This window comes from Onthophagus taurus, chromosome 7 (genome assembly GCF_036711975.1).
Source record: "Onthophagus taurus isolate NC chromosome 7, IU_Otau_3.0, whole genome shotgun sequence".
Classification (NCBI taxonomy): domain Eukaryota; kingdom Metazoa; phylum Arthropoda; class Insecta; order Coleoptera; family Scarabaeidae; genus Onthophagus; species Onthophagus taurus.
This window is the reverse complement of record NC_091972.1, coordinates 42016-65023: the sequence shown is the minus strand read 5'-3', so window position 1 is coordinate 65023 and position 23008 is coordinate 42016. Positions and strand designations below refer to the sequence as shown.

Here is a 23008-nt window from a genome sequence, read left to right as displayed (position 1 = left end):
ATCGATCGCGGCTCGGCTCGGGTTCTTTTTTTACGCTCAAGTTGTGATGAACTAAGGGACTTTCAAGAAACAGTCGACTACTTAGAAGAACTCGAGAATTCACGCTAGAACCTTAATATGAGATGAAGCATTTCACTTCGCTGACTTCAGACTTCTGTTGGAACGATTTCATAGCTGGATGGGTAGGCGGTAAGTTTTCTCCTTTCCAAGTTTCCGCACGAATAATTGTCGATTCTGTTGCATCACTTTACCGTTATATAAGGGATAAAAAATATTTCATTTCTCACCAAGAAGAATTTTCATTGTTTGACGGCATAATAATTCTTTGCAACTACTAACAGTCATTATACGCCTGCGCCAAGTTCTTAAACCAGGTAAACTTGGTTGTCTACATTACAGGTATTTATTATATTTAAATATTTTAATTGCATTTTTGAACGTTTTATTAAGATTCATTACTTATTAACATTTTATTTAATTACATCCGAAACAGCTTTTTATCAAATTATTAAAGTTATCATCTTTGACCTTTCCGATTAACGTTAAATCTTATCTTTATAGTTTTAAGTCATTTTTATCTGTTGAATGCCTCTAAATTAATGTTTATTAACCAAATTATAATAAAATTTAATTATAAAACTACTTATTTTTTATTGTTTTTTTATTTAGGTGTTGCTGGATTATTAGTAGGTCATCCAGCTGATACAATAAAAGTCAGACAACAGACGTATGGAACAACATTATGGCCATCAGTATCACGTACTTACAAACACGAAGGTGTACGTGGTTTTTTCAAAGGAATGTTATTTCCTTTACTTACCACTGGGCCGATAAATTCAATTTTTTTTGGTTTCTACGGTAATACACTTCACATTTTAGAAGAGGGCCGATATGCGAAATCTCCAAGTGATGATCCACGATACCTACAAAATGTTTTTGTTGCTGGTACTTTTTTTTTAACATTTTAACGTTAGTATCTTACATTAAAATTGAATGATTTAGGATGTACTGGAGGATTTGCAACCGTCTTTTTTACTTGTCCCATTGAATTGGTTAAAGTAGTCTTACAAGCACATACTGAAGGAAAAGCTACATGGGGTGCAGATAAAAAAGGTGTAGTTATTAGAAAAGGTATGATAAACTGTATACGACAAATTTATAAGGAAGGTGGGTTTTCTGGATTTTACAGAGGATTCGTTCCGATGTTGTGGAGGTAACAATAATGTAACAAAGATAATTTATTTTCAATATCAATTTATTTTGTTCAAGAGATGTTCCTTCTTATGGTGTTTATACATGGGTTTATGAAGTATGTTTACACTACGTTTTTTCTCCTGGGATAATGAGCGATGTGTCTCGACAAATATTTGCTGGTGGACTTGCAGGTATTAATAATAATTATGCTTTTTTTAATTGCATGATGCATGTTGATTAATACATTAAAAATTGTCTTCAAAAAATCTTTTAAGACGAAAAGACAATGTTTCTTTGTAGGAACCGTAGCGTGGGGAATGTGTATGCCTTTCGATGTGGTAAAATCCCGATTGCAAGCCGATTTCAATAATTCTACTTATAAAGGGACGATCGACTGTGCCTATAAATCCTATAAATCAGAAGGATGTTCGATTTTTTGTAAAGGAATGATTGTAACTTGTTTGCGTGCTTTCCCAGTAAATGCTGCTACATTTGCACTTTATGAGCGCACGATAGTGTTTTGTAATCATCTTTCATCTTCTTCTAATCCTGCTGTTTGTAGTTGATTTTTATTAAAACCAATTTTTTTTTATATTTTAATTATTTAATACTGTGTAGTTTGCTCTTTTTATCTTGGTACCCATTTTCGATTTCAATTTTAGGCGTTGTCTCTTGGATATTCTGTATGCCTTTTGATGTGGTCAAGTCGAGGATGCAGGTGGACGTTCTAGCTTTGAGTTATAAAGGAATGTTCGATTGCTTTCGAAAAATGTATTACGCGCACGGAATTCTTGTATTTAATACCGGGTTTGTGATTACATGTCTACGGGCTTTTCCCGTTAATGCAGCTATTTTCGTTGGATATGAAACCGCATCAAATTTTCTAAGGAATTTTGAACGTTAATGATACATTAATTGTCTAAGTCTAGTCAATAGTGTTCGACTGAAGACACCTTTTTTATGCACCACCTTCGGAAGTATACAGAGGCCGAATGTCTGCAGATTTAATATGTCTCAAATAAGTAACAATTATTATTAAAAGAAATATGACATGTAATTGAAATTACTGAGTTTAGTTGCTACACCATCGCTAGTCATCTGATATAAACAATCTTCATTCAGCTTCCACTAATATATTCAATCGATTTTTTTGCAATGATGTCGATATTAACTGAGTGGCCAAATGTTCAGTCGGACCTAGTAGTCACAACAATTTATACAAATTATTTAAAATCTAGTGAATTTTTTTTACTATTCGATTTTAATTTTATTTATAATTAATTTATTTATACCTAGGGCTAATTGTAGCTTAATTATTTGTTTAATTATTAATAGAATTAGATTTTTTTAACCAAATGTTTAGGTGTTGCGTCTTGGATTATGTGTATGCCTTTTGACATGATAAAAACACGAATGCAAGCTGATAACATCGCAAAACCAATATATCGTGGAATGATCCACTGCTTAAAAAAATGTTATCAAGACGGAGGATTTTGGTCCTTTAATAGAGGTTTAACGGCTACCTTATTAAGAGCATTTCCATCGCATGCGATAATATTCGTTTTCTATCAATACACATTAGAACGATTGAGTGAAGATGATATTTGAATGTGGATGCATCTCAAAATTTATCAGTACGAAGGCTTTCACGGCCTGTGTGAATTGAACTAAAATTAAAACTAAAACTAGAACTAACACAAGAATCTTTCAGGTTTAGCCGTGCGTCTTTTAAGAAAAGGTTTGACGTTTCGGATGTCATGTTGCAACCTTCTTCCATCCAATTTCTGAAGAAGGTTGCATCATGGCATCCGAAACATCAAACCTTTTCTTAAAAGACGTACGGCTAAACCCGAAAGTTTCTAGTGTTAGTTCTAGTTCTAATTTTAGTTCAAATCTCAAAATTTGTATGTACTTATAATATGATATGATGATATATAAGCAATAAGTGCGCCTTTGTTTACAATCTTGTCAGTTAAATAAATGTTCTTGTACATTTAGAAAATATTCATTTATTTATGTTCATATTAAAGTTTATTTTTTAAGAAGCAACGTGTCCATTATACTAAGTGATACTTTCTCTGTTTGTCCTTATTGTCAAAGCCCTGAAATAAACTCGACCACATAATTGAAAGTAAAACAAAACTGTATAATAAAGTGTTACATATAGTTTGTATAACTTATTTAACAGTGTATTTAGAATTTATATCAAATCTTAATGGGGAGTTCTTAGAAGACTTGCCGAGCCTGGTCCACGACATGGTTGATTTAACAGAAACCAACTATATAGATTAGTTCTTAGCACCTATATCGTTTATCAACGCGACAGAAGTTCTACTACTTTTATTAGTTCTAATGATGAGTTCTTATTGTGCACAGGAATTACTGCTACTCCCCGCTTTGCTCTTCTTGCCCATTTCGTCACTTGTGGTCTTTCATTAAAATTAAGAGATAAGTTGGCGGAGGTACACCATTCCAAACAGATTTAGCTGCTATTTAATTCACAAATATTATCGCCCGTTCTGCTCTTACGACCAAAAATCCCGTCACAGTACGAACTTATTGCCTTTAAACAAATTGATAGATGAGGTATTGTTATTTTGTTATTGACATTTAGGAAAAATAGGAAAAACATAGAAAACCATTACTGTTAAAATCATAACGTTTATTTACGCACAGGAGTGCGTACATTCACAAGTCGTATAGCTAAATATCTCATATAGAAACTATTTTCAAAGTTATATATAAATGTATTGATCTGTCCCATACACGCGTTTCCATGTTCTGAGTGAAGTAAAGGGGTGGTGGAAATCAGACGACGAAACGAAAAGAGAAGTACAATGGTAGATTTAAATAGTAGTCGCTCGCTTAATTCAGAATCAAATTGTAATGCGGCGCAAATGATGCGACGATTAACGGACGATTGGTACTAAAAAAAGCAAAAGATGATGAGATCGGAGGTTGTCAAACGTCTTCTTGTATATGTTATATTACATTTTTGTTATTTTATATACTTATTTTTTTTACTTAAAAGTAAATGCAAACTAATTTGATTCTGATGTAAGAACCGGTTTCGTATATTCATATTATTAATAGTAAATGTTTTACAATGTGAACAAACGCAATGCGAAAAACAACAAAAATTTAACAATATAATTTTTATATATTATCTACATATGATTTTTAGTGATTCTTCAGATATATATATATTACATAGTCTAATCAGGGATCGAGCGCGTTACGCGCCCATTTTATTTATTATTTACGGCTCTCTTTTACATTAGCAAAAAAAGTTATGCACTTCATTTATTCATAGAGCTAATCTACAATATAACAGACGATAAAGTTATATCACACGTTATTACTATACTTAAGAAGTGGGCATATCATTGTTTTTCATCTTTTATTATTATAAACACGTATCACAAAAGTACACCTAAATACACGTATTATTAATTAGAAAAAGAAGGGCCAAACTAAGAGTAAAGGATGAGGAAATAAATTATTGCTGTTATATTACAAGGTTCTTGTTATTAGTGCAACGAAAAAACAAATATTAATAATAGTAATAATAATAATCATACTTTTATAATTATATAGAATACTTAGCATACATAGGGGTCTATATTTTTTTCCTTTATTAACTTAAAGATTACACTTCTTTCATTAATAATTGTCATTTACAGTGCTCAATCGCATATTCATGTATATAAATGTATGTATGTATGTATGTATATCGTATAGGTCATAATGTGAACGTTATACGAAAAATTTTTCTACGCCGGTACTCTCAAATCTTTATAAACACACCTGCAAAAGAAGAAAGATAGGTTTGAGTGCGTACACCGAGGCAGAGTAGCTCTATGAATGGCGCAACTATTAAAATTGAGCATGACATGCACAACGTACTTTATCTCTCGTTTATTTTCTTTATTAAAGTTATAAGTTCTTAGTATTTAACGCCTAAAACGTAATTCGCTAGTTTTATCCATGTTAAATGTGTGTGGGTGTAGTAATTTTCTTAGTTATCTCTTGTTTATCTAAAGCTCCTCTATGTATAACATAACAGTGCTCTTATATAAATACATATTTTTTTTGGAGTGCCTTGCACTCAAGAGTGCGTACTCAAGCGGCCGCATATGACCATGTTTTTTTTGCTCTGTACAATATGTTAATATGCTTTCGAAAAATCGAAAAATCATTCGCGCATCCAATTTCGTGCACTCGTTCACATTTTTAGTACGTTCAGCTTTTTAGCACATTTATGTGGTTACATTGTGTTTGAAAAGGATTGGATTGGGGCCAAAAAAGAAAAAAGTAATTGCGTTAATTTCAATTTGTTATACAATTCTACGAAAAAATAGATAGTCATAATTAGAACAAAACACATGATTAATCAAAATTAATATAAGTCGATATATAAAAATTGCAATTTAATTTTTAATCAAAGAACAAAACAATAATATTTAAAGCTCTAGACAATATATTTTCAAGGGTAACTACTGAACAATAATAATAAAAAAAGAAACCACATAAAGCTTAACCGTTAACTTAATGTTCTAAATCAAAATATAGCACATCAGGTTTTAAAGAAAATAAAATAAAAAGAATTCTTTTCAATAACAATCCATAGCAGTAGAAATAATTTATTCAAATTATGGATAAACATCCGATAGGTTACTAAATATTAATTTTTTTAAAGCATTGGCGACAGTCACCAACCGTACTCCAAACACAAAGTGAACTTAACCACGATTTTTTTCTTTTTAGCTATTTACAAGTGACCATTTATTCTATAGCACATGTTTACAAAATCTGTCTTCACAGCTACAACACCATAGGGACATAGTCCGTTAGAAGATATCGATTTTCACATAGTTTTTTTTTTAGGTTACTCGTATCTCTTATATAATTTTAATGCTACTGTTTTGTTTATCAGTTACACCACGTAACGAGTTTTCGGGCCGTATATATTGATCACCCATATATTGATAACGTTTGAGGATTTTACTTAAAACCAAGTTGAGGGGCGAAATTAAAATAAAACCATAAATATTTTACTAACGACGTCGAAATTGTACCTAATATATCGCGCGTATTTTGCAGGTTTTTTTACGTAAAACGGGCGGAATCAATATTAACGGCCCGATTGCGCACTACTGTAAGACTTACCGGCGTATAACTATACGGAGAAGGGACGAGCGATAGAGCAGTATCACTTCTTGCCGGGAGGACTGTTGTGCGATCCTATCATTTTCTTTGAATGACTTATTTCTAGTTCACCTAATCGTTTCCACAATTCATCTCGTTCTTTTTCACGTTTTTTCTCTCTAGAAGAATTTATAAAAAATTGTAAGTATATATTAAAATCCTATTTAAAAATTTGTACATTTCATTTATATGATGAAATCTGCGTGTTTAACCGTGCGTCAGAAGGCGCACCTTGTGTTAGTTCTAATGATTGTGCAAGTGTTAATTCTAGTTTTAGTTCAACAACAATGTATCAATTTTCTTGAATCTTTATATCTTTTCTTGAACTAAACTAAAACTAACACTGGACTTAAAACTAGAAGCATTCAGATTTAGACGTCTTAAGAAACACATGCCTAAACCCGAATGTTTTTAGTTGTAAGTCTAATGTTAGTTCTAGTAAAAGTGTCAGTGTTAGTTGTCATTCAGCGTCAGGTTGTTATATATTTTTATTGAACTAAAACTAGAACTAACACTAGACCCTGAATTAGGAGTTTAGCAGGGTAATATGGGTTTAGCTGTGCGTCTTGTTTAGGTTGACAAACTTTGAATGGTGCTTCTTCTACATGCATTACATTATTTTTTCGATTTAGAAAAATCAGGTAGCAAAGTTTTGCTACTGTTATAAAAAAAAGTATACAGTTGTCATTCCTCTGCTAAAAACCTGTTAAGGTATCAAAACAAGAAAAGACGCGATTTATTAATGGAGCTTTTTTTAAATTCATAGCAAAATGATTACAGATTAAAATAAAATTATTCTTTACTCCCTTTTTTTAGACTTACCTTTGCCGTTCGGCTTTGTAACTAGCTGTCAATTCATCAAACAGCTTCGAGTTCATTTCCATGAAGGTCTTGAGTACGTTGTAGACTAGTGCTACAATCGTTTGGTTCCAATGCTCCTTGGAAATACGATATAGTGCTGGAAACATAATTGGCATAATGACGTGGTTATTTTCCTCCATCAGTGACATAATGTACTCGTTGTTCCAAAAGTACAGAGCTCTTTCAGCCACCTAAAATTATTAATAAAGTTATAATTCAAAAATTAGTAATTTATTTAAAAATTGATTTTACCTGAAAGTGGGGACTGGAAACGCATTTTGATATCTGACGGAAAAGTGGTTCTTGTATGCGAGTGAATTGCGACGGTTCAATAACGTCGAGGACTTCCTCGATTTCGCCAAGAAACATCACCTCTTTTTGACTGCACGTCTTGGGCCAGTATTTGAGCAAGCCCCTAACAACAGGCTCAGTAAGGTTAGGATCTTTCTCGAGAAATTGCACGACGCAATACGCAAGCTGGGCGTGATACAACGAGAGGCACTTCACCTTATGCAACGGTATCAGCACCTTGATCAGAAATTGCTTGTGCTCTGCCTTTAGGGGCAGCGCGAACCCGTTTATAATGGAACCTAGAATTTCTAGCAGCTCACCGACACCGTTAAAATGTTCAGTCTCGTACACAAATCTACAAAGAACAAGTTTTTACGAAACAAAATAAGAAACAAGCGTTTTATTTGTTACCTAAGGAATATATTATTAATTTGTTTCCGTATAAACGCTCTCAAACCGAGAAATTTCCCATAGATCCTGTGTAAAACTGTTTTGAGGAAGTCACGCTCCCTCGGGTCCTCCGAGTCGAACAATTCAAGCAATTGCAGCACGAACTTCTGGTCTATGACGCGCTTGCCGATACTCGGCTGAAAGTCGGAGCTTTCGAGGAACCGAAGAAAGAACTCATAGACAAGCTGAAGATGGGGCCAGCTAGCCTCGAGCGTCGGATCATCCTCTTCTGGATCGAAATCCGGGTTTTCGCTCGGCGGCAACGTCCGAAATAGATTGTCCGAGATCATCTTGATTATCTCCGGATAGACCGGCTCGGTCAAGACTCCTCGGCCACCTGTGATGTAATCGACCAGCTCGTTCAGCGTGCATCTCTTTACCTCCTTGCCCTTTAGGTCAGCCACCGGGTCCATAAAATCAAACGAGACACAACATTGTCTCAGTTTTCTGATGAATAACTCTTCTTGTTCACCCGATGGCACATCTGAAGCAATTGTAAAAGAAACGTCTAGTTAAAAACATCATTCATGTATATATTACTTGATAAACATTATCAATTCATTTTTATTATTTTATGAATAAAAAAATGTTAAAATACTTTGAGCATTTGCTTGTATCAACAAGGTAATAAAAAATACAAGGAACCTAATACAAATAATTAATACTAATAAATACTCTTTAAATATATGGAATATGAACAAACTCTTTATATTTATTAGGCCCAATGTTACGTTCTTATTGACTTGCATTGTCTAACAGGAAGTTGAAAATGTTTTACTACCTCAAACTGTATTTTAATCGTAATTACAATCAATGTGATCAACATTTACAATTCTAACCGTTTTCATTCATTCATTAAAAACTAAATGTTATAAATACCCTAATTAAAGTTTAGTATTCTAATTAGAATTAGTTAATATAACTGTTTCCAACAAATATGGCTTTTTGGCATACTAAGATAAAATTCACGTTGCCAAGTATTGAAAATGCCGCGTTGCGACACAATACAAGTGATAAAGGCGTAGTCCTTATTACCACGAGCGAAAACAGCTTAAAAATTAAAACGCCCTTGATTCAAATCGTGGCGCGATTCTTTTAGCATAAACGAAAAGTGTCTCATTAACTCGCGAAGTTTGTCTGTGCGGAAAATACACAAAAGGGTTCCGCTGCTATCGATTTAGCAGGTCGTCGCGATGCTCCGTTGTTTACAGTATAATATCATTGCATAGACGCGACCAATTAAGCCCCCATTTAGAAGAAAAAAAATTAGTCGTAAAGATACGGCCGACTTCACGTCGTCGACGACGCCAGACGTCGTTGCGGCGACCTGACCCACTTCTAAATGGGGTAGAGGCTCTAAAAAAAACGCGAGTTCTTACCGGCTCGTGTTGTTCATTGATTGAGACATTGGGACAACCATAAAAGGTTGTTATTATTATTTTCTTCAAAATGTTAGAATTTTAGTGTAGAGCTCTTTTAGTAATGACTCATTTGTTCCCAACGGGTTCCTAATCATTCGAAACGCTTGTCGCAATGAACCTAGAATGTAGTAGAAGTAATGAAAATAATCGTTTTATTTGAGAATTAGATAAGCGATGAGATGGACTGACGCAACGTTGAGGTCAGTTGATGTCAATTTACCTAGTAGCGTGTCAAGAAACGGCCGTACAATGCTATAAACATCTCTAAATGGACATTCTTTTTTATTTACATTTCGGATTAAGACACGAACTACTCTCTAAATTGAAGTACAATTGGTAGTGCTCATTGTTTAATTTAATTCAAAATATCAAGAATTCTTATTAAGACATGAAATAAATCAAGCGGATACGATAATCTAAAACCACAGTTTTGAGCTAGAGTTTATTAGATTTCAAGATTAAATTAGAGACATTATTTATGATTAAGCATGTTGATAAGTTTATAATTATGACCGAAAAATGAATTGCTCATTGTTCGCCGAGAATGATATAGTGGTAGATAAATATTTTATTTACATTAACCCGATATTAAACCAAGTTCAAACAGTGGCGACCTTTAGGATCCAATTCAATTTTGCGTAATATCAATAAATACATTAACGACACCGTTATGTGATGAATTACAGCACCATCGTCGTCGTACAGAAAATGGGCCATCGTAAAATTTTAACGGTCGCATTCAGCCCTATTGTTAATTAAGTTAATTTACTTTAAAGCAAATAATATCTTCGAGTTTATGCTATAACTTAAAACACACACAAAATCCACATTTCAGCATTATCTATATTAAAATGTAAATAAATAAATTGAATAAAACATTGTATTAAATGAAAAATATAATAGAAAAGTCGGTTGAATGAATATCTAATTTCTCCACGAATAACCTTGCATTTATACATAATACATATATACAGGTGTTCGGTATAAAGATGTTCCGTCAACTAGGACACGTGGCCACAAGAATGCAAAATGTTTATGCTGGACGTTGAAATACGATCTCGAATTCTTTTTATATTTTCGTTTATGAGGGATATCTACAAAAAATTAAAATAAAAGTCTCATTAAACTAGAATACTATGTTAAGAAATTAATTTGCGGAGGTACTTGAGAAGATATTAAAAATAATTTCATGACTTTACGTGACCGTACTACTTAATTAGTACTCAATTCTCTCAAAATTTATCTAGCTATAGAATCTATCTCTGCCATATGCTCAGCCAGATTTTCAACAATAGTTGTAATTAAAAGAAAACATCACTGAAAAATCCATTTAATGCGAGAAATGAGAGTGGCAATGTCAAGCGATATACTGCGATTCGAGAAAATGTTTGACGATAAACTACCACATCAACTTACTTGACATTGAAGGGTTTCAATGTCAAGACAATTAAAAAAAACCTTTTTTCTTTAATGATATCAAATTTTAGAACGTGATGTTGCTTTTAAGTTCTACAAAACCACTCTTATAACATTTTTAAATCAACAAAATAGGTAAACAAGTAATATAGAATATGATTTTTGGAAGATATGACCACAGAATGATCTGTCTCTATTGAATAAAATCTTTGTCTTATATGTTTAATTTCTCTTAAATACAAAAAATTTTTAAAACCAAATTTCAATAATTACCATTACAATTAATTAACCATGAGATCGCTTAAAATAACTTAATCACAGTAATAATTTCTTGGATAGCTTTAACAAGAAGCTAAAACTATAGTTGGCAATAGTTTAAAGAGGTGCTTTTGTATTTTTTTTACCCTAACCAAAGTAATATGAATCGTTGTGGAACACCTATACAGTTTGAAGCGCTTTTCCTTCTCATTCATATCGCAGTAGAGAGAGGGCTTACGTATGCATCGCAGGCATTTGTTTTAAACCTTAATTTGATTTATGAACGTGGGCCCGTGTGGCGGCGTACGTTGGCGGGCACTGAAGCACGGTTCAATTCACAAAATCGTTACTAAATAAACGGCAGAATCTGTCGCCTCGTCCGATTTGATTTGAAGGTTGATATCGCCGTTGTCCTAACGATTACGTAATCGATATTCCAGCGTGCCGCCAATAATTAGATATCCACTTTAGAGCGCCTTCGTCATTAATATTACTAATATAAGCGGTCCTTTGATATTCAACGCCATAATTAAATAAAACATTTTATTATTACTCGATGTCCCTGCATACACAATAAAAATTCATTCTATTTTTGTAGTGAAACACTTTGCAGTTAAGTACTATGTGGAGAAAATTGTATTTGAAATCGGGACACGTGCGTCTTTCTGTTGAAATCGTGTATGACAGATATTTTCGATTGATCTTTTGTCAGATATAGGTCTCGCGATTGCAATATCTAGCAGAAATAAAAACTGCGAATATGACAAACGGGAATGCGGTCGAAAGTTTAAAGGTCATCCTGGATGCAGAGAGTAACCTGCTCTATATTCTTGTCGACGACGAATCTTTTCTCAAAAAGTTCCTCTACACAGGAAATTGAAACCGTCAGAGCAACTTCTAATACTCTACACTTTATCTTGAAATTAAAAAAACTACATTGCTTTTATTAAAGCAATATGTTGAGAAACCCACCTAATCTATTTCATCATTTATTGGAAAATAATATACCTACTGTAATATATGAATTTAATATGAAAAATCTTTGCATTAGTAATTTTTGTGATTGCGAAAAGAATTTGTTTTTGAATGGTAATAAAATAGCATGGTTGCCTTATCTAGAAAAAAAAAAAATCGAATTATAATCGTATACTTTTAAATTACGTAACATATTAAGCGAGGAGTTCAATAAGGCTTGAGCAAGTTGTGACAGCCAGTAAATCAATAATGCAGCCTGACAATGCACTGTTTACTACATAATGATTATCTCATACGCCTCGTATCAAAACGTAAACATTCACAAACCGTGATACAAACGATTCATTATAAGTATGAAGACTTTCACGACCGGTGTTAATTGAACTAAGACAAGAACTAACACTATCACTAGCATTAACAATAGACCTAGAACTAGTAGAAACTTTCAGGTTGTGTTTCAAAAAGTGTTTAACGTTTCGGATGCCATGTTGCAACCTTCTTCAGGAACAAGTTTGAAGTTAACACTTGTTAACAAAAATATACTGTTTTCTTAAATTTTTATATCTTATTGAACTAGAAAAAACTAGAACTAACCGTCTTGAGAGACCCACGGCTAAACCCGAATGTTTCTAGTTCTATGTTAGTTCTAGGGTTAGTTTTAATAGTATTTTTTATTGAACTAAGACTTGAACTAACACTAGACCTAGTATTAGAAACATTCGGGTTTAGCAGTGCATCGTAATGATACTGCAAGTGATAGTTCTAGTTTAATAATAGATATAAAGATTTATAAAAATTGATAAACTGTTGTTGAACCAACACTAGACCTAGAAATAAAAGCATTGGGGTTTAGGCGTCTTGAGACACACCGTTAAACCTGAATGTTAATTTCTAGTTTTAGTTCAAACCATTCATTGTTGAAATTGGAAGGGGACCACAAGCAAATTTGCTCGACGTATTATAATTTCTTTTAAAAGAACATGCACATAAACAATATTCCGAGCGAGTGCAATTTTCGTTTGTGTACTTTATCGTAAATTGTTTATTATTGTAATATGCACCTGTGCATACTCAGTGCGATACTAAAGTTGAAACATTTGTAAAATTTTTGATATTCACGTCAAAATAATATTGAATTTTCTCTCGCAGGTGATCCAGAATAGCTTATCTTTGAGTGGTCGGGAATAAAATCAGTTTGAGTAAACGATCCAGTTGATAACTAATACGTTTTTAGTTGTTTACACGCATCGCATAAATGATTTGAAACGCTTGTGCCATCTTTATTGTTTACGTTTCTACTTATAATCTATTACTATTTTTACCAATTTAAGGTAATATAAAATTTTAAATTGAATTGTTTACATTCAATTTTTAGTGTTGATAAACACATTATCAAGTATAAGTTTAAATCTAATCTAATATATCGTCTGAGAAATTCTAATGCCTTGTAACCCACAAAAAATCCAAAATTGTGTTATTATATTTTTATGAAATCTACAGAATTATACATAGGACTAGTAACACCTAGTAATCCACAAATACGCATTTACTTAGATAAAAGGGATTTCTTTCATCACGTATCCCAAATGCACCTCAACAAGAAAACAATAATACCTCGTACACCATAATGAAAATTTGAATACCTCTTAAGCAACATTTGGTATAAGTCAAACTGTGGTATACAAGGTATTTATTTAAAAAATAATCGATTTGTAATACTGTAAATAGTATTTTTTTAAAAATACATTGTTTTTTATGTTTTTTTTAATTGAATCAATAAAAAATGAATAAATATTGTTTACAGAAAGAATTTTGGTAATTTGATTTAAAAATAATTAAAAAGTAGGCATTGTTAAAATAAAGTAATGTTGTAGTAGGCTGTGTCCGCTATAACTAATGTTATTGTTTAAAATAATTGATATTGGAGTGGATTTTTGTTTCCTAAATAGTGTTTTATTTCTGTAAAAATAATATAATATATCCTAATCCACAAATTTGACAAAAATCTAAAGCTAATCACTCGTAAGCCACTGCAAATTTTAATATACAATATTTACTAAAACATTAAAAATCATATGTTTGTATCTAAGCCCTTGTGTAACTGACAGTTTCAAAACAAACAAACAAATACTTTCCCAGTTTAATATAAAACGTCTTTTATGTCTACTGAAAAAAAAATGTTTTTAGGGTTACAAGGTATTAGAACTTCACAGACGATATGTTTTCTGACTAAGTATTAAAATAAAAGTTATTATTACCTGGTAAATTTCTAATTGTAAAAGGAACCAATTAAAACTAATGATTTCTAAACGTAATCGAACCAAAACAACATAAACCTTGTACTAAACCATTATTTTTAAACGAAATAATCATTTCCCAAAGTAAAACCGTTTTTGTCAAATTTTTTTTAATGAATCATATTTTATTCTTATGTTGTTAAGTTTTTTATACGTTTCTTGTTTTATAGTGTTAACCCTATAAAACTGACCTCAAACTTACGAATCGTGTCAAGAGATTATTTGGCAACACGTTAAAAAACTCTTCAAGGTTATTGTCATTGTAATACGCTATACTATCTCAAATATTAAAAAAATAATAACATGTTAAAATTACTTATTTAACGAATAGTAAATTTTTGGTATGATTGAATTTTCTTTTGTATTAAAATTCCTCGATTAGATTAGGTTGCACAGATGAGCGATATCGACAATCGACCAGTTTTTTACTTAGTACTTTTTGATTAATCATCGTGTTTTAAACCCTGCCTAAGTTATGGTTGATACTGATACTCTGATCTGATAATACTCTAATCTTTGTAGATTCGTTTTTAAGTCGAACTACAACTCCAAACAAAATATACTTAAAACTAACCGATAGTAAATACCCGTTACAATTGATAGACACGGAATGAAATCCGTCCAATAATTTATATTGGTCAAAGTTTATAGGTTATGTCAAATTACAATTGCTAATCGAGGCCGAACATTTTGTTTTTATATCAACCAGCTTTCAATCTCATATTTTCTGATAAACTCTACATATATTTATAGTTTAATTAAATAAGTATTTATTTTCTTTTTATCGATAAAACGAGCTTGACTTTGAAAGGCGGTTTATTAAATTTTAAAAGTGTTAATTAAATATAAATGAAAAAACTGTATAAATTAAAATTAATATTTACGTGTATACCTACAACTCAGAAATTAAATTTCAGTAGCTAAAAGTAACATTAAGAATTAAGTCTTTTTATTACGTACTAATATTTGAACTAAAACACTTCACAAAACTTCATTTGTATTGGTTGAATTCCGCTTAATTGAAACATAAGATAAAAGGGAGCATACGCTTATTTAGGACAAATTTCACAAATCGCGATCTAAACCAGTTAATCAATAGATTATACTACTATGTTGATATAATTTACTGATTAATTGAAATAATTCCAAATCTATTTAAAAATACATATGCGTGTTATTAAATACACCGACAACCATTGGATATCGCGTAATGTCACAAAATTCACTGTTGGTTACAGTTAACACAGTGTGGATTATTTTATAGAGTGAATTTTAACATTTATTAATTACTTTGTATGTATATGTATAATTTTACATTGTTTCTTGTCTATATTGTGTCTGAATTGTAAACAGCAAGGTTCATTTTATCTGTACACAATACTCAACAAAGATAATTGTATACGAATGGGTGAAATTGATCGATTTGATGTACTTTACTGTGCATACATGCGCCTTTGACATAGTTAAGCTGTATTATACATTTACTATTTTCAATTCTGCCCATCGAATGATAAAATTCTGACTAAACCAATCTACACCCAAAGATTATGTAACCCCTGAAAAGATTACAGGAAGATGGTAAAATTGAGTGGCAATGCAATTTATAGCAAAATGTTCCATATAACACGAAATTTATAATCTTAGTTCTGTCAAATACTTACCTAAACTACTCTTCAACTAATATTGTAAATGTAAAAATTCATAATAACATTAATAAACTATAACAAATATTTTTATGGCAAAACTTGACATTTTTAAATAAACCAATTGATGAAGTGTCACTACAATAACTCAAATCATTTATCGAACCAGGATTTTAGATCCGATCAATTACTACTATAGAGAATTAGTAGAACTAGTACAAAACTAATTAGCAACATTTGTAGATAAACTGATAGACCAATAAGACTAGATAAACCAATAATAATATAATGATATCTGAAGGAAATTAAATCAAATAGATTTAATTTATCCTTTTTATAATTTTATTTTATAGATAAAAGTTTATCGATTGACTAGTTTTTATTTTGGTTGTCAAAGAATAATAATAATAACAACATTTTGGTAACTAATGAAACATGGAAAATAACTGACTTGATTTCTAACATCCGTTTGCCACAGTATCTGTACTATAAGAGGCAATAAAAGAATACTAACCGAATTATTTATTTAAAAAGATTGAAGATTTAGTGTTAACTTTAACAACTTCCTATTGAATGTTAGGTTAAGTGATGGCTGTTGCCATGGTTACCGCTTAATGCTTAACATCACTAGGATTGGTCACCACCAGGATTGGAAATATTAGCTGGTTTGTTTTGTTCCTTTCAGTTTCAATGCCTCTCTTGAGTTTATTTTGGGACACTCCGTATGTATAACATCATTTTATTTATGTTGATATCTCTAAGAATAACATATAATACTGCTAAGACACTTGTATTTCTCTATGACTGTGATAAATAGCGATTAGAAAGTAATCAATTAGATTTTTTTTAAAATAAAACGATTTAATAGGATGACCCTAAGGGAAGAAAACAATAGATATTCTAAACGTTTAAATAGTTTAAAAAACGTAAGTTAAAAAGGGATTAGAAGATTGATGGATGAATAGGATGTAAAAGTATTTTCGGGGTCAAAGTTTAGAGGTTATGTTGAGAATAATTTGGGGGAATTCTGACGTTCTTTGTTGGAGGGGTATAGGTCATGGCTTACCTTTGAGCGGAGGAAGAGCCTGCAGTTCGCCGTCCTGTGAGTTCCTGTACCTCGAGCTGCCCTGCGACTTTTTCGTTTTCTTTTTGAGCGACCGTTTGGCGAACGGGTCGATTCTATCGACGAACGCCGTCGTCGACATTGTGATGTCCGTGGTTTTTTCAAATGGTTAAATAAGAATCGAAACAGGCCCGTTAAGCTCCTATTTACATAAAGAATACCCGGCGCCGGTCTTCTGCATCGCAAAAACGCCGCCTTCGGTCACGTCAAATGGACACCGTTCGCATATTTTCATTTATTTATTTGAAATTAATTTTCGGCCGCGTATCCCGTCAGTTTCCTATTTCGCACACTTTTATGAATGATACGCGAAAATATCAATGGGTACCGTCGAATAAGAAGGTGTGTGCGTGTGTGTGTGCACGCCCAAAAAAAGAACTAAAAGCCGGCCGAGTTCTGCCACCTGTGCCGAATAGAAATCCCGAAGAAATCGCCCAAATTGAAAACGAATATATTTTAATAGATCGGAAAAGACGATTTAAAAAAACACTTTTCTAGCACTAAACGGGCGACCGAACGAATACACTATATTCACCCGCCATCAGCTGGTTACAACATCACAAATACGTCGTTTTCGATAGGTTCTCCGCCCTCTGCACCCCAACAGACCATCGTTATTATCGTTAATACAGTCCTGATCACTACCGATGCGTAAACGGCACTGTAATACGCGTTGATTTGCGATTTTTTTACAATAATTTTCGCATTCGATGCCGTAAAGTACCTTGGGCTGAAAATAGATGGGGGGGTACTGCGTGGATCAATACAATTACGCAACGGCCACAATGTACTTTAGGAAACACAAATTTCGGCACGAGATAGGGCCGGAAATTCACCCGATAATTTTTAAGCGCAAACTAAACGGTGAAACGTCAAAAACAATCTGCCAGAAAATTTTCTAAACGTAAAAGTACGCTCAATTGTTTCACGTTGTCCAATTGGGTTTCAATATTCCCCTGGACTGACCAATCGCGCGACAGCGTTACAGAACTGACAAACAGATCTCCTTGAAAATGTATGGCGTTTACTATTATCAAATGTTTGACAGATACATAACCTAAATTAATTGTCAAACGTCAACGTTAAAGAGCCGTTTGTTCGTGTAAGTTTAATGTGTATTTTTTAATATATTAAATCGTCAATTTAATTAAAGATTCTTTTTAGATTATTGGTGTCGTTATTTAATAGCTATTTTATTATCAATGTTATGTGGATTATATTTTATAAAAACTGATCAACTTACAAAGCCCTCTCAAATGTTTGATGTATATTTTACGTACTACATTTATTGCTAAACGTTTAGGATTTAATTTTTAAATTAAAGTATTTGAAATAAAATGTCTTATTCTGATACAACTTGCCCTGGTTATTATTGCGGCAGAACATTACTTCCTGATGGAAAACTGAGTAACTGTGGAGCTTGTCCCAGGGGATCTCGACGTAATGACACTAATTTTCTTTGTGAACCTTGTTTGGATACACCAACATTTTATGACTGGTTCTATTTGGGCTTTAATGTACTTTTAGTTTTAGTTTTACATTTGTCATTTATCGATATGGTTATTATGCGTCGGAGGTATGTCAATGAACCTTATGTTTCCAGAATAGTATTAATAATATTTTCATTTATAGGTTTAATAAAGCTATTATAATTTTACACACAACAGCTATATTAGAAGTTATAATTTCTGGGATAGTTTCTTTACTTTTAATGCATCCGCAAGGTGAATTCAAAATTAATATTTGTAAAGTGAGAAATCTAGCCGATTGGTATACATTGTGGCAAAATCCCAGTCCTAATTATGAAAAACAAATTTATTGTACTCAAGAAGCTGTGTATCCTTTGTAAGTATTATGTATTTAAGGTGACTCGTAAAGAATAGGAAATCTATTAACTCCTCAACATATAAACCTAAATATTCCTTATAAAATGTTTGATATCAATTAAGAAAATCAAATTTGACGTTTTGATAAATTCCTTTTTGTAAGACTCCCGATTTGAAGAAAGTAAAAAATTGTTGACGATTCCAAATATACCCAAAATATAAAGCTTTGGTTTTCGTCGGGATAGGGATAATCTTGGAGGTCTTTTGCAACTTTAGAATCCACCAGTGGAAGCTTGTTGTTGTCTCTGCTTGCAATTTTTTTATATATGTATGTGAATATAAGATAAAACATCATTTAGTTCTTGAGTGGATAACCCATCCATTAAAAAATTAATGTGTTCTATTGAGGAGTAATGTATATAATAATGAAAACTAACTGAAACTAACATATAACTAAGAAATGGCGATATATGTATGGATTTGAAGAGTCACAATGTGCCGATTCCACTTGTTCGTTACATTTACGGCAGTAATCTGGAGAAATTTGTTTTTCACTACGTTTATATGTATATTGATGCGAAATGTTCCTTAAATGCCACATATACCTCTGAATAGGTTGGAACAATTGTTTAACTGCTTGGTGTTGTTCTACTGTTTGTTTTGTGTTTCTTTTTACTGTTCTTTTACAAAATAAAGTCTTTATATCTCCTTGACCCCTAATAGCACTGCCAACTCTACTATTTTCTAACCTTGATCTTATTTGGTGTACTGTTTAAATCCAGAATGCATGTCGGTGTAATCTGTCTCATTCTGATTTTAGGAACTTGAGAAAGGAAAGTTGCTGTACCTAGTTTAACTGATATCACTCTATTATAAAGATCTTTATGTTAATTGATTTATGTTATTAGTCTATTAATTGATGCAGTACACCTCCATTCGTCCTATCAAATTACTTAAAGTTGTAACTGCATTATAGCACTGTTAACTTTAACAAATTTTATCAATTGTTGGAGCTGTTTATCAACTCTTTTAAATGATTACTACTTTTATATGAATCAATTGAATATTATGCAGTATAAACTATTAGTGTAATAGTAAATAGTTCTTAAATAAAAGAAATAATCATGGTATGTAGTAATAATGTCAAAATGAAATTTCCATGTATAATAACTCAATTTCTGAGATTTCCTATTTATTATAACTCACCTTCTAAGATTATAATTATACAGGTGTATCTGAATGACTGCAACAAACATCAAGGGGTGATTATTTAGTGAACTTTAAAGGTACTTTGATATATGAATCATTCCTCCAAAAATGGCGGAAAATTTTGGTGTAATTTCTTTTTCTCAAAAACCATAAACGCTAGGAAAATGAAATTTGGGGAATATGTTTAATTCATAATAGGGCACGTTTTGACCCTTTTTGTACTTTCAACCTACCCTTCTAAACTATTAAACGTAACCACCCCCGTTCAATTTATGCCTAGATTTTTTTTATGAATATGATAAATACATTGGAAAAATTTGATTTAGATAGATGAAAATATTCTAAAACTTTTTTGTCTCCCTGATGTTCTTGGAAAATTTAATAATGTCTGAGAAAAACGTTAATTTGGGTTGTTAGGCTTACTTAGAAGGGAATATTGAAAGTACAAATAAGCTATACCTATTATGAGCTAAATTTAATTCCCAAATTTCATTTTCCTGGTGTTTATAGTTCTCGAGAAAAAAAAATTAAACCATAATTTTTCGCCATTTTTGGAGGGGCGTAGGTCCTTACGGGAGCCGAAGTCGCCCATGGTTCATATATTAAAGTACCCTTAAAATTCACTAAAGAATCACCCCTTGAAGTTTGTGGCAGTCATTCAGATACACTCTGTATATATTTGTTCTTAAAATGTTTTTTTTCTAGATATACAATAGTTTTTGTATTTCATGTCTGTGCACTATTTTCAATGTTACTAATAAGACCTTGGATATGTAGAATATATTATCCAATGCAAAGTAAAATGTCGGTATATGCTGCAATGTATTTTATACCAATATTAATGGTCGTACATGCACTTATTGGAGGATTATTATGTAAATATTAAATGAATTTATTGTTTCAGAAGTTGTTTATAATATTTTTTAGATTATTCATTCCCTTATTTAATAGTTATATTATCTGTAATTTCATGTGCGTCACATTTCGCAAAAAAATTGGATCAATCCGCAGCATCTTTGATGATAACGACCGTTTTAGTGCCAAGAAATATGATAATAGTAATAGGTCATTGGATAATGCATGCTTATGGGATAATATCAATAACTCAACTTACAAATCCAACAGATCACGCCTTACTTATTTTATTAATTCCAGTTCCAACATTATTTTATATTTGTACCGCCAAATTTACAGATCCTAGTAAGTTTCATGTATAAGAAAAAAGATGATATATTATGTAAATAACTTATTTATTGAATAAAAAATAAGATTTTAGTTTTAAAATTTAATAAAGATGAAGTTTGGTTGTTATTAACACCCGTAGTGTTTGATCAAAAGATGAACAAACGGATAAACCAATTTTATCTTTACACCAGTCAAAACCACTAATTGGTTGGGATGATAACGTGCTATTTTGTAATGGTGATAATTCGCCGATTATTCCAACAGGGATTCCATCACCATCTTTATCAATTCTTTTATCAGGGTAATTGCTAAAAAAATTATCTATTAATCACATTTCAATAATTCACATATTTCTCTAATTTACTATTTCCACAAACATAATGTTCCTGCTCCCCCAGTTGTAACAAAAATCTCTCGATTTTGTGGTAAATGTTTAACTAACCAAACTGTTGAATTGTGTGCTTTTTCAGAAAGTTGAGCAAATCCTTTCTTTGGGTGTTGAGTTCTCGTATCAAACAGATAAATTTTCGATTCTAATGTAGCGGCAACCAACTTATTCATTGGAATATCTTTTCGGTCAAATTGTAAACCAACAACTCCATTTTTAACACATTTGGACCACCTCACGTTCATCATTTTTAAATCGTATATTTTAATATCTCCGTTATCATAACCCGCGGCTACTACACGTTCTTCCGAGTTGTAGGAATTTCCAAAACCTACTGACCAACAATCTCTTCCTGTTACACCATCGGCAGGGCCAAATTTAGCTACGGGAATATCTTTTTGACGTACATCCCAAACCATGACATTCCCTTTAATTAAAAAAAATGCTTTTTGGTGAAGCAGGGATTTTTTTATTTATTACTTCACTTTTTATATTTTTATTTAAAATAATAATTATTTATTTTACCATCTTTCGATCCTGTAACAATTTCAGGAGCTCCACAACCCGTGCTAGTTCCTCCTACACCATCAATGCAATTAATAACACTGGTATGTTTAGTGGTTTTATAAATTGGAAGTAAAGTATCTTCTAAATCCCTGTTAAAATAAATATTGATTTAATTTATTTAAAAGTGGATGTTTTCGTCAATTACCAAACTTGTAAACGACCGGTATAATCCCCGGTGGCTAAATGTCTACTGTTTAAGCTGGAAGCATCAAATGTTCCGCATTTGAAGTGTTCTTTTTTGCAGAATTCGCTGATTCTTTCAACACCATCACCGCCAAGACAATACACTTCAATTATCCCTGTTCCGTTTGGATTACCGCCGATGGATACGAATTTTGCTGAGGACGGAATCCACTTCACATCGTTTATTGAATAGTTTGCCACTTTTTCTACGTGGCATATTATCTGAGGTTTTTGCAACTTGTCCATGGTTGAAAGAAGACTGTTTGTTCGTTTCCATAGAAACTGCTTAGTAAAAAAAATCTATTAATTACAATTCTTTAATAAATAGTTAATTACCATTTGAATAATTATCATCTTAATTATTTAAATCATGTAACAATATTCCTTCTTAAATCATTTTTTTTATAAATAAATTTGTAGTAAAATATATATTAAAGTTTTTAATAAGTTGGTTTATAGATGTCACTATTTTGAAATATAAAAATGAGGTTAGGTTTTTGACGTTTTTAAATC

At 31.9% G+C, this 23008-nt stretch overlaps 4 protein-coding genes across 14 annotated transcripts; 2 read left to right on the top strand and 2 right to left on the bottom strand.

Moving 5' to 3' along the window:
* Window positions 1–99: 99 nt before the first annotated feature.
* LOC111416656 (solute carrier family 25 member 45-like) lies at window positions 100–3360 on the top strand. 7 transcript variants are annotated; one of them, XM_023048741.2, is made up of 7 exons: window positions 100–189; window positions 670–945; window positions 1003–1113; window positions 1190–1213; window positions 1272–1385; window positions 1495–1748; window positions 1857–2008. In XM_023048741.2, exons 1-7 carry the CDS (start codon window positions 123–125, stop codon window positions 1923–1925), a joined length of 915 nt encoding a protein of 304 aa, XP_022904509.2. In that variant the 5' UTR covers window positions 100–122; the 3' UTR covers window positions 1926–2008. The 7 variants fall into 7 exon arrangements, with proteins under 7 accessions (XP_022904509.2, XP_071054054.1, XP_071054055.1 ...); XM_071197953.1 differs by having other exon boundaries at window positions 1003–1213; window positions 1270–1385; XM_023048743.2 differs by lacking the exon at window positions 100–189 and adding an exon at window positions 324–399 and having other exon boundaries at window positions 1003–1213; window positions 1270–1385.
* Window positions 3361–3835: 475 nt separating this feature from the next.
* Window positions 3836–17219, bottom strand: LOC111416663 (serine/threonine-protein phosphatase regulatory subunit widerborst). Of its 3 annotated transcripts, none has more exons than XM_023048749.1 (6): window positions 17081–17219; window positions 7966–8488; window positions 7516–7909; window positions 7225–7454; window positions 6364–6521; window positions 3836–5001 (listed from the first exon to the last, which is right to left on the bottom strand). In XM_023048749.1, the coding sequence occupies exons 1-5, from the start codon at window positions 17217–17219 to the stop codon at window positions 6407–6409; spliced, it is 1401 nt and encodes a 466-aa protein (XP_022904517.1). In that variant the 3' UTR covers window positions 3836–5001; window positions 6364–6406. The 3 variants fall into 3 exon arrangements, with proteins under 3 accessions (XP_022904517.1, XP_022904518.1, XP_071054051.1); XM_023048750.1 differs by having other exon boundaries at window positions 3836–4120; XM_071197950.1 differs by having other exon boundaries at window positions 3836–6521.
* A 928-nt stretch (window positions 17220–18147) lies between these two features.
* LOC111416665 (JNK1/MAPK8-associated membrane protein) lies at window positions 18148–21471 on the top strand. Of its 2 annotated transcripts, none has more exons than XM_023048755.2 (5): window positions 18148–18239; window positions 18302–18713; window positions 18770–18982; window positions 20878–21047; window positions 21100–21471. In XM_023048755.2, exons 2-5 carry the CDS (start codon window positions 18475–18477, stop codon window positions 21387–21389), a joined length of 912 nt encoding a protein of 303 aa, XP_022904523.2. In that variant the 5' UTR covers window positions 18148–18239; window positions 18302–18474; the 3' UTR covers window positions 21390–21471. The 2 variants fall into 2 exon arrangements, with proteins under 2 accessions (XP_022904523.2, XP_022904524.2); XM_023048756.2 differs by having other exon boundaries at window positions 18164–18239; window positions 18291–18713.
* On the bottom strand, window positions 21404–22980 carry LOC111416664 (WD repeat domain 92). Of its 2 annotated transcripts, none has more exons than XM_023048752.2 (5): window positions 22832–22975; window positions 22458–22777; window positions 22271–22401; window positions 21722–22172; window positions 21404–21665 (listed from the first exon to the last, which is right to left on the bottom strand). In XM_023048752.2, exons 1-5 carry the CDS (start codon window positions 22847–22849, stop codon window positions 21458–21460), a joined length of 1128 nt encoding a protein of 375 aa, XP_022904520.2. In that variant the 5' UTR covers window positions 22850–22975; the 3' UTR covers window positions 21404–21457. The 2 variants fall into 2 exon arrangements, with proteins under 2 accessions (XP_022904520.2, XP_071054053.1); XM_071197952.1 differs by having other exon boundaries at window positions 21590–21678; window positions 22832–22980.
* Window positions 22981–23008: the final 28 nt, after the last annotated feature.